General features: G+C 33.1%; 1 protein-coding gene across 2 annotated transcripts; it reads left to right on the forward strand.

The window, feature by feature from the left end:
* Positions 1 to 5,769: 5,769 nt before the first annotated feature.
* Positions 5,770 to 12,004, forward strand: LOC11434131 (SRSF protein kinase 1). 2 transcript variants are annotated; one of them, XM_003590354.4, is made up of 4 exons: positions 5,770 to 6,089; positions 7,194 to 8,156; positions 11,062 to 11,109; positions 11,191 to 12,004. In XM_003590354.4, the coding sequence occupies exons 1-4, from the start codon at positions 5,889 to 5,891 to the stop codon at positions 11,617 to 11,619; spliced, it is 1,641 nt and encodes a 546-aa protein (XP_003590402.1). In that variant the 5' UTR covers positions 5,770 to 5,888; the 3' UTR covers positions 11,620 to 12,004. The 2 variants fall into 2 exon arrangements, with proteins under 2 accessions (XP_003590402.1, XP_039683304.1); XM_039827370.1 differs by having other exon boundaries at positions 5,954 to 6,089; positions 7,186 to 8,156; positions 11,191 to 11,662.

Below are 12,004 nucleotides of genomic sequence, written 5' to 3' on the forward strand. Positions count from 1 at the left end.
TGAACCATATTTTAAAAGGATAGCCTCATAGGATTTTAAAACACTAACACTGTGTTTGGTTGGGGTGAAATAAGGAAGAGAGAAGTTGGGGAGAGAGAGATTGAAGAGAAAGATTCAATTTCTCTTGTTTAGTTTGAAGAGAAACATGAAAGAGAGAAGTTTTAAAATGTGGGACCCACGCGTTTTTGGTTTCTCCACAAGGCATCGAAGAAAGAGGAGAGAAAGTGCTGATCTTTATGGATTTTACTATCTTACCCATGTCTTCTCTATCTTTGATAAGTTTAAAGCGTGGGACCGTGTAATGTTGGGAGCTTGAGCTTGAGCTTGAGGGATATAGATAGAGGTGGTGAAAGGGAGTTCAAGCATGATCTCCATAATTTGATATTTAAACATATTTTCCTTTTTTTTATTTTTTAACATACAGATTTATTTGATAATTATACAAAAAATATATTTATATAAATTTGTTACTTAAAGTAATTTAATTTACTTAATTATATATATTAATTTAAATAATATTATTAACTGAATTAATTTAAAATAATTTTTCTAAGTAAGCAACTTGTTTAATTAAATAAAATAAATTAACTTTGAAATAAAATAAATTGGATACTTGTTTTCTAGGTAAGGGTATTTTTGTCCTTAAACAATAATTACATCTATCTTTCTCTTTTTTTCTTTCTTTATGAAAGAATCTATCTTTCTCTTCTATTTCTCTTATCTTTCTCTTCTACCAAACAATACATCAAATCTACTCTATTTCTCACATCTTTCTCTCTTCTCGTACTCTCTCTTACCTATTTCTATCTTCACAACTTCTCTTCCAAACCAAACATACCCTAAGGCTTTGTTTGAGAGTTTGGAGGGGAGAGGAGGGGAGGGTTTTGGAAAAAAGGAAGGAGCAAGTGGAAGAAATAGAAGACATTGGAAGGAGAGAGCTTCGGGGGTTAATTTTTTACTCATAATAAAAAAATTCCCCTCATTTGGGGAATTCAAAAAATGTATTGGGGGTTTATGGAGGGTTTATATGAATTTTTCAAATTCAACCTATGTTGTTATAATATTCTTATTAATCATAAGTATTAGTTTATCATTTTCTAAAAAACTGTTCTTTTACAAAATGTGAATTTTTTGTTCATTTTTCTATATATTTCCAACCCCCCAAAATCCTCCCCTTCCTTCCCCTCCAAACTTCCAAACAAAGCCTAAGAGTGTGTTTGAATTGAGGGTTTAAGAGTGAAGAGATGGGAGGGTTCACTTTTTATTTTTAAATTATAGACACTATGAAATATTTGTTTAAAAGTTAACTTATTAACATCGTAAACAGTCATATAATACTTCAATCACACTTGATTTATTTTAGAAAAACATGTTATAGAATCCGTATTTTAAAAAAGAAAATTGAACCTTCCCCTCCTAAACCCTCAATCCAAACACACCCTAAGGATATGTTTGGTTGAGCTGTTGGTTTGGTTTCCACGTTTATAATTGTTGAGGTTAGAAACACTGAACTAAACATAAGTTAAATTAGTAAATCACATTATTATATGAAAGACTTTAGTATTGTGTCTCGAGGGGCAAACGCTCCACCAAGGACAGGTGGACGTGGGCGTGGTCGGAGAGAGGAACCAGAAGGCTCTAGTTCCCAGTCTCAGATTGATATTGAGATGCCATCATTACAGTCGGCCTCTGGTTCACAGCCTCCTTCCGTGGGATTTGTTCAGGAGGGATACGGTGGAGGACCTTCGGACACGTCTTTGTTGCCGAGTTTTGGCAAACAAATTGCAACAAAGATTTGGAACGGAGGGGTAATAATTTCTTTTGTTTATTTTATTCGCTTTTATTTAACTTGAAAGAACACTAATTTGTTCATACTTGATAATGAAACAGAAGGCTTTAATTGGCTGGTCTTGCATACTCCCAATTAACTATGTGCCTGCAAGAACCAAATTTTTCAATTAGTCTTTCACTTTGTACTCACTGCCGCCAAATAGTTTTATTTTTTCCCCCACAAAACCAACCTACACGTGCCTAGAAACCCAAAGAGAGGACAAGACCAAAGGAGGCTCTGGAAAACTCAATGTATTGAGATTATGCTATCAATCAATAGAGTTTCCAAAACCTCTAGAAAAAGAGAGGAACCAGATGTTCCTAATAATCCGCCGAGGCCTGCTAATTATGAGGTTCTGTTACATGAGGAACATGGTGTTGATCCATTGACTGCCACGTGCAGAATCAATGACCTGACAATGACTTCCGTTGAACAGAATTAAGAACTTGCAGGTACTCCTTTATACATTGCTATGGAGCGGATTATAGCTCATGCCACGCCTACCACTCAGTACCAGTCGTTGATGCGTAAGCGGAGAAATGTCAGGCAGTATCACAGGGCACTGAGTGATGTCTGCATTTTGTTTTTAGTTTTTAGTTTTAGAAATTTAGACTTTGGATATGAACCTATATTGTTGGGGCATTCTACTTTGTTATGAACCTATTTGGTAATTGAATCAATTTATGAACTATGTAGTTGGGAATTATAGTTTGTTATGAACATATGTGCAGGTATTGAAACTGTTCAATTAGTCATTGAGTTGTTCTATTTTGCAATTCTTTATGCTGCTGGAATTGTGAATGAATTTTGGCACGTTATTCATCACCCATGAACCAAACATATTTGTTTATGGAAATGCCATTGATCCTTACATTAATATCACTGTCAAATGATTTTATTTCTTGTCTAATATTTCACTCTTATGTTTTCATCTTAATGTTTATAATTGATTGACATACATATTTTTTAGCTTAGTTTTTTGCATTATAAAAAAATTACACCATCAGTGCACAATTTTTTTTTTTATTCAGTCAAAAAATCATAGTCATTTATATGCGCCACTTTAAACGTAATTATAATTAAAGTCAATAAATTTTATGAATAAAAATAGTTACGATAGATCACCTCTCAAAAAGGAAAAGTTACGATTGATCAACAATGTCAAAAATATATTGACAATGTATATGAAATAATAACTTTTGTTATCAAAGATGTGTATACACCTTATATTTCTTACACTTGTTCAATACACGTTTTCTTATTATAAATCGATTTACAATTTCAATAAAATATTAATGTTGTTTTTCTTATTATACCCTTGCTTATTTATCATTTTTTTTTTCAACTCTTTAATTTTTTTTCTCCATATTATTTATAAGAACAATTTCATAAAACAACTCATAATGTCTTTTTTTGCATATATTGTCATTTTTTTTTATCCAAAATTAATTACATTTCTCAATACATGTAAATGATCAAAATGTCATATAATTTAAGACGGAGAAAGTTAAATTAGGTAATGAACCAATTTTCAAATCAAAACTAAACAAGATATATATGAACCATAGTTTTGTGAGAAGTGAATTTGAACAAAACAATTAACTTTTTTAAAGAAGACAAACCAACTTTAATTTTTTTTAATTTTTTTTTATCCTTCAGATTTTTTTTTTTTTTTTTAATAATGAAAGACAAACCAACTTAACATTAAACGCTCACATAAACAACTATGTATATATTTTATAATTTAAAAGACCAATTTATAATAAAAATAAATAAATAATTAATTTGTTATAATCATCTAACATGTAAGAAAATGTCTATTAATTCAAAAGGATCTCATCTCACTACAAAAAAATAATAATCTCATCTCCAAGGTGTCAAACAGAAGTTGATATAACTTTTATGAAAAATAATATGAAAAAATCCTTAAATTTTAATATATAATATAATATAAATAATGGGGTGTAGTTGTACCAAAATAAAATAAAAAATAATGGGGTGTAGTGAATGATGATGATGAAATTATTTAGGGTTAATAAGCTTTTATCCCTGCAATATAGGTTATTTTTGATTTTTCTATTTGTAAATTTTTTTTGTCAGATTCCGTCCTTGTAAATTTTTATTTTGTTTTGGAATACCCTCCTATGTCAGTCGACTGTGCATTTTCGCTGATGTGGCACGTTGAGTCAACGTTTTCTGATGACGTGGTGCGCTGACTGTATAATTCTTTATTTTTTTATTGTGTACATGTGGCATTTGTGATTTTTTTAAAAAAATAATTAAAAAAACGAAAAAAAATCTATTTTTTTTTAGAAAAATTAATAAAAATGAAAACAAATGCTGAAAAATACCGGAAAAATTAATAAAAATCAGGTAAAATGAAAAATAATGAAAAAAATTCTAGAAAAATTAATGAAAAAAAATCTGGAAAAGATTAATATATATCGAAATTGTTGAAAAAATTATAAAAAAAAAATATGAATTAAGTTCCTGAATTTTTCATTTTTTTTTATAAAAATTCTAATAAAAAATAAATACTTCTTATAAAAATTTCAGGAACTTAAACTATTTCGATTTTTTTTAAAATAATAAGAAAATATATTTCGAAATTTTTTTCAGGAACTTAATTAAGATTTTTTTTTATAATATTTTCAAAAATTTCGATACATATTAACTTTTCAAGATTTTTTTTATTTTTCCGGTATTTTTTAAGATTTTTTTCTTTTTTTTTTTAAAAAAAAAATCACAAATGCCACTTGTGCACAATAAAAAATAGAAAAAAATTATACAGTCAGCGCTCCATGTCATCAGAAAAAGGTGACTCAGCGTGCCAATCAGCGAACATACACAGTCAGCTGACCTAGGAGGTATTACAAAACAAAAATAATTTATAAGACGAAATCTGACAAAATTTTTTTACTAGAGGGAAACCAAAAATAATTGAGAATTGTTGTTCCCACATTACATAAGGCTGTGCCACACGAGTAAATGACGTTTTTGCCCCTACGGCAGTTAACTATCGAAGTTTGGAACCGGCTGCAGTTAACTCCCGAAGTTCCTTCGGCAGTTAACTGTCGATAAAAAAAATAAAAAAAAGAAGAAAAAAAAAATCTCGGCACTTTACTGCCGAGGAACTCATCAATTTTCTTTTTCCCAGCATAGCACTCCTCTTGCAGTACAAGATTGTATAATTTTAAAATCTTAGGAAATAAATAATTTTCCAACTCTTGCAATACAGCTAAGAGATAAAGAGAATATACTCAACTACAATAATCACAACATCAATTTTGCGTTGAGACTAAGAGATAATTATTAAATTGAGTCTAATTTAGAAATCATCAAATTTAGTTCTTTCTTGCTTATAAATAAGCCAAGATATAGCATAGTATTCAAAACTCAAACTTAACTCAATTAATTATGAGAGAAAGAATAATTATATAACATGAGTTTGTCTATATATCCATCACACACACTTGGTAGTTCCTAGATAGCAGCAATTCAAAGACTTGCAGTAGGAAATGAGTTTTCCCTTTCTTACTTAAACAGAACCGTGGAATTAGTTGGCTAGACTTGGTGATTAAGAGAATGCATAATCCCGTTTCAGCATAGTGCCATAATTAAGATAATGCATAGTGGGCCACACAAGAATCAAAGTTTTACCATAGTTTTTCTAGTAGATGTGTGAAGATAGCATAGCATGTATAATATTTTTTTTTAAATTTGATATGAGTTTTTCGGCACTTAAGTGCCGATGTTTTTTTTTTTTTTTTTTCCGGTAGTTAACTGTAGTCGATTCTAAACTTCGGTAGTTAACTGCCGCATGGATATTTTCGTCTTTTATATGTGTTTTTGAGCCTATCATATGTGTAAACAGTAACTCTCAAAATAATTTATATTGCAGGGGTAAAAGTATTATGTAGGTGAAGAATTGAAGATGACACCTTACTGAATTAATCAATTAAATTAACCGCGAAGGGAAAAAAGCAAGTGTCTGAAAAATCCATTTTTCTCTTCTCTTTCACTCTCACTCTACAATTAATTTTTTTGGGTCAAACAAATGGGTGGCGGACACGACGACACCACCACCGAAAGCAGCGATTTCACCTCCGAAGACGAAGGCACAGAAGATTACCGACGCGGTGGCTACCACGCCGTTCGAATCGGCGACACTTTCAGCTCCGGTCGTTATGTCGTTCAGAGCAAGCTTGGTTGGGGCCATTTCTCCACTGTTTGGCTCGCTTGGGATTCCCATCATTCTGTTCGTTCTTCTTCCCCTAAAAATCTTCTCTTTTCCCCTTTTTTATTAAATTAATCACAAATTCTTGAAGAAATAAGCACTTTCTGTTTATGATTATTTCAACTTTTGATTGGGGATTTTAAGTTCTAATTAACCACAAATGGGAATTATTATTTTTACCTTTGTGATTGATCAATTGAGTTCAGTTCCTTGTTAAAAAAAATTGAGTTCCGTTCATGATTGAGGGGTTAAACAAAGAACACTTTCAATTTTAGGGACTGGGTAGTCATTTAGTGATTTTGGGCTGTTTGGATTGACTTATTTTTGAGCTTATGAAAATCAGCTTATGTAAATAAACAAGCTTTTGTACTAATTCACAAGTTGTCACTAAGGAAAATTGTATCTTCATAAGTTGTTTTTTCATAAACTACCTTAACAAGCTTATGAATAACACATAAAAAGCTTATTTATTTACATAAGCCGTTTTGCATAAGCTCAAAAATAAGTCAATCCAAATGGGCCCTTGGTTTATTATCCAGGAAGAATAGAATACCTTGATTTTTAGGGATTGAGCAACAATTTAGACTACGGGCTTGTTAGAATTGGCTTATTTGAACTTATCTACTGATATAAACAATTCTGAGACTGAATGAGAGAACTTGTGAAAACAACTTACGGCATGTTTCTTCACCAAAAAAAAATATAGAACTTCACCAAAAAAAAAAAAACTTACGGCATGTTCATAAGCTGTTTTCATTTTCAGCTTATTTTCATGACTTCTCTAAGATAGCTTATGAAAACGACTTATAGCTTATATGGGAAAATGTAACATTCTTTTATCTTTTGTTATAGAAATGATTTACACATAAGCGCTTATCATTAGTTTATGTTATAAGATGGAAATTAACTGTTCATCCAAACAATGTCTAATTGGTACAGTTTTTATCTTTTGTTTTTGGCCATATTGTTTTGGTTTGACATGTTTTTTCACATTATTAGTTTGTCTTTGCTTTTTTGTGTTTGGGACAGTTTTTATTTTGTCGTTGTTGGCTTTATTGTTTTGGTTTGACATGTTTTTTCACATTATTAGTTTGTCTTTGCTTTTTTGTGTGTGGAGATTTGCAGAGATACGTTGCTTTGAAAGTTCAGAAGAGTGCTCAGCATTACACCGAGGCTGCTCTGGATGAGATAACGATTTTGCAACAGATTGCGGAGGGAGACACTGATGATAAAAAATGTGTGGTCAAGCTTTTAGATCATTTCAAGCATTCTGGTCCAAATGGACAGCATGTTTGTATGGTTTTTGAGTACCTAGGGGATAACCTCTTAACTCTTATTAAGTATAGTGATTATCGCGGAATGCCTATCAATATGGTTAAAGAGATATGCTTTCATATTTTGGTTGGATTGGATTACTTACATAAGCAGCTTTCTATCATACATACCGACTTAAAACCCGAAAATATCCTTCTCTTATCAACAATTGACCCGTCTAAGGATCCTAGAAAATCTGGTGCTCCTCTCATTCTTCCTAATAGTAAAGACAAGACTATGCTGGAGTCAACGGCTGCAAGAGACACAAAAACATCAAATGGAGATTTTATTAAGAATCATAAGAAAAATATTAAGAGAAAAGCCAAGCAAGCAGCTCATGGATGTGCTGAGAAGGAGGCATCTGAAGGAGTTGATGGTAATCATGAAACCTCTGGTGCTGTAGAATCATCTCCGAATGCAAGTTCTGCAAGAGAACAAGCTTCTAGTTCTGCTGGCACTAGTAGGTTATCGGATGCGGATGGAATGAAGTTAAAAGAGCAGGGCAACAGAAGAGGAAGCCGCACAGTGAGACAGAAACTGCTTGCCTCAGCTGATGTCAAGTGCAAGTTAGTTGACTTTGGTAACGCTTGCTGGACATATAAACAGTTTACAAATGATATTCAGACAAGACAGTATCGGTGCCCAGAGGTTATCCTTGGATCAAAATATTCTACATCTGCAGATCTTTGGTCATTTGCTTGCATATGTTTTGAGCTTGCAACTGGAGACGTATTATTTGATCCTCATAGCGGGGACAACTTTGACAGGGACGAGGTAATAATTTTTTTATTTACGTAATCATTCCTACCCCAAATAGTGAAAAGATTATCTATGTGTTAATAGGTTGCTGGAGTTGATTAATTTTATGGCTGCTGTGTTTTATTTATCTATGTATTCACGTTGAAAGGATTATCTAGTTGTATTCCCCGTCCAAATTTTTGAAGGTTTTAATAAAATAACACATACAGATGCACTACTTAATCTAGATAGGAATTCACATTTTAACGAATTCTGTAATACAAAGCTCTAATATCATAAAAACCCTAATTAAACCACACACTGAAGCAAAACCCCTATGCTAAAGCATTTTTTAAAACTACCGTTAACCGGAAACTATAATTTTAACTCTTTATGAATTGGGAATCGACTAAATATCATGGAATGCTACACATAGAGCCAGGGCGTGCATCAAAATCATTTACGGAGCGCGATGAATGAAATGTCTGATGCTTTACATTTTAATGTAACATCCCATGCCTTATTCATAATTTTAGCCTTTTCACATTTTCTTGTTTATATGAGGGGACTTTTGTTGTGAAGGTGATGTGCTGGCCACATATAACTGCTACTGGCAACACTGATTGTGGAGAATTTTGAAGCATAAGCTGACTATCTCAACTGTTAAACGTGAATGATGAGTATTGGAAGTTTCTAATTCAATTTGTATATTAAAAAATGTGCTTAAATTTTTATTTATGTTGTAAAAAATGGGTTTTAGAAGAGGGGAAGAAAAAATCTCAAGAGAAAATAGGCATTAGGCCGTCTTCTAAAACAGAGAGATAAAAGGGAATTTTTTTTTTCTTTGAATTTCACTACAGTAAAGTTATCAAGTCTTGATAGAAAGTAGAAACAATGTTATAAAGATGACCCTCGCAAAACATCAAAGAAAAGTCAAATATAAATTCTGTCAAAAAGGTACATGAGCTAAAAAATCATTCTTTTACAAAGGCAGAATTCGCGTGTTTCCACGGGTTGTCACCACATTTCTAGCAATAATGATGTAATATGGAGTATTTTGATGAGTTTGTAATAAAACATAACTGTAAGTACCAGAACGGGAGACTATTCAATACAAATGTGTGCAATTAATGATCTTTTATACATTATCCTTTTACAATGTCTTGAAGATTTCCAGGATAAGAACCTACCTGAATTTATCTATTAGATGACCTTATTATGGCTAATAAGACAAATAGAGAATTGATGCCATAGTTGGAAACATGGAAAAATCATTATTTCTCAAGGTTTTCAAAATTTCAACAAACCTAAAAAGCTCTATTATGAGGTGTAAGCTTAGTTATGGGTGGATAATGGGATGTAATTAAGGTGGTAGATAATGATAAGAAGCACATAAGGTTAAACTCTTTCTTACTCAGCTTCAGTGGCAGTAAGATTTTCCTATAGAATTAGGGTGGTTGCATGTTGATTGATGAATAGCATATGTTAGTTTATGTGATCTGAAAATACTAGTATGGCTTCTAAAAACAATAGTACTGATACTATACTATAATGGTAATTAAGAAACCACTTTTCCATGTACTGAATTTAAGGTTGAGTGGGTAGTGACACAAAATGAATAGAAGACGAATGATGCAAATTTTAGGGCTTGCATTTTATAAAGCCCAGATTTTAGGTATGCATTTGATGGTTCTTGGCCTGGGTTTTCTCTGATGCTTGGAGTAGTTTCTGATTAAGTTCACAATTTGGCATAATCAAGGAGGGTAAAGCTTTTATGGCCTTGTGTTTTGCATGCTGTCATTTGTTGTCTTAGGCTGGAGTAGGATAAGGGGATAACTCAAGGGGAACCCTCCCCTTAGAGTAAAAAGCATGGTTATTAACCACACATTCTCAAAGTGGAAAGGGATAGGCGGCCGTCTTTTTTACAATTTGAGGCTGATCAGAAACAAAAACCATGAGAGGCTGACCAGAAACAAAAACCATGAGAAGCTGACCGGAAACAAGTCGAGGCAACTGTCCTGCACAAGATGCAGAAGCATGTCCTACCATCCCAAGTCCTTGGCAATTGTCACATTTCAATTGCCAGTCATCCTTTGAGGGAGTCAAAATGGTGGATGATACTTCTCTGTCCACCAGAATTTTTTCCCGTAATTTCCAGTCAAAATTTGAAATGATTTGGGCAAGGCTTGAGATTCAAGCGGAAAATCCTGATTGATTTCCCCATCCCCATTTATTCACCATTCTCTTGTAAATGGATTTATCCCAGCCTAATTGGATACGGCGCGGTTGTTGTTGGCCATCACTCTTGAAAACCTACCTTTATTATCTTTCTTTAGTTTAACGGGTAATGACAATAATCCTCTACTTCTAGAATTGAATGCATTAATTCGTGTGTTGGATCTTGATCAGTTCCGAGCTTGTAATTTTAACATCTTGGTTTTGAATTTTTATACTATGGATAACATTTAGTCATGAAAATTATGATCTATGGGATGGAAAACCAACTTTATAGTTTGCAATTGGAGAACCATGCCTGGGAACGAAATCCGTCCAAACAAGGATGTTGTGTGACGTCTGTTAGTCAACTATCTCAACTGAGTATTAGATAAAGTTAAATTCAAAGTTACTAATGGATAAAAACACACTTACACCAAAAAATATTACACAAATCAATTACTTCAGGCAGATTGTGTTTTTATTGAGGAATTGGTTTTGTTTATGTCCTGTTTATAGATGCTACTTACTGGATGTGCTTATGCATTCCAGTTTCAATATAATAACTTGCTTTGCTGGAGAGTGACCATGTTGATTATTTTTTTTTACGTTGTTCTATCTCTCTTTAATTAATACCGACATTTTGAAATAATTTTTACTTGCATTTGTGCTTTGGTTGTGATATTATTGTCTGATGTAAGATTGCTCGATCTTTAATTTATCTCAGGACCACTTAGCATTAATGATGGAACTTCTTGGAATGATGCCGCGTAAGGTAATAAATTTCTTCCACACATTTCTTTTCATTTGCAATCATTAGTTCGCAGTTAACTTGAGTCTGGATTATAATTCTTAGATCGCACTAGGGGGGCGTTATTCCCGGGATTTCTTCAATAGATATGGCGATTTGAGACATATCCGTCGGTTGCGATTCTGGCCCTTAAATAAAGTGCTTATGGAGAAGTACGATTTTAGTGAGAAAGATGCAAGTGACATGAGTGACTTCTTGGTTTCTATCCTTGACTTTGTTCCTGAGAAAAGACCTACAGCCGGTCAATGCCTGCTACATCCGTGGATGAATGCAGGTCCCCGTCTTTTGGAGCCATCAGTGCCTTCTTCTAATCACAACCCTGGTGCTGAAACTGCTAACTCTGACCAGAAGAACAAGGACAAAGATGAGAGGGAGGCCATGGAGGCTGGAATTGGAAACATTGCTATCAATTCAGATTCTAAACCACTCATGCATTCTCCATCAAAGAAAGTATTCCAAGGAAGCCGCAAGTAGTTCATCTTGATAGAGCTCTCCTAGGTGACTGACTGTATTTATGTTCGACGCGTGCCCAAATGATGTTCGTGTGAATTGTTTCCAGGGCTTGTTTTCAGAAATGCTGGATTGGATGGGGTTGTGCTTGTTTAAAGCTAGGGGCCAGCTAGTTCCTTTGTGTCTGCCAGACAACACAATAAGGATACAACATGAGCTCTTACCATTAAGAATACAATTATGATATATCCTGTTAATTGTTTCTCATGTCAAAGATGATGATGGCCTTTGTTCCTTGTTAGCATTGACTTGTTTGTGAACAGTTGTTCATTGTCATGTATGTACTCTTGTGCCGAATGATATTCTTGATATACGAAAACATTGCTGACATGCTCTGAATTATTCTTCA

The sequence above is a fragment of the Medicago truncatula genome, chromosome 1, assembly GCF_003473485.1.
Source record: "Medicago truncatula cultivar Jemalong A17 chromosome 1, MtrunA17r5.0-ANR, whole genome shotgun sequence".
Classification (NCBI taxonomy): Eukaryota; Viridiplantae; Streptophyta; class Magnoliopsida; order Fabales; family Fabaceae; genus Medicago; species Medicago truncatula.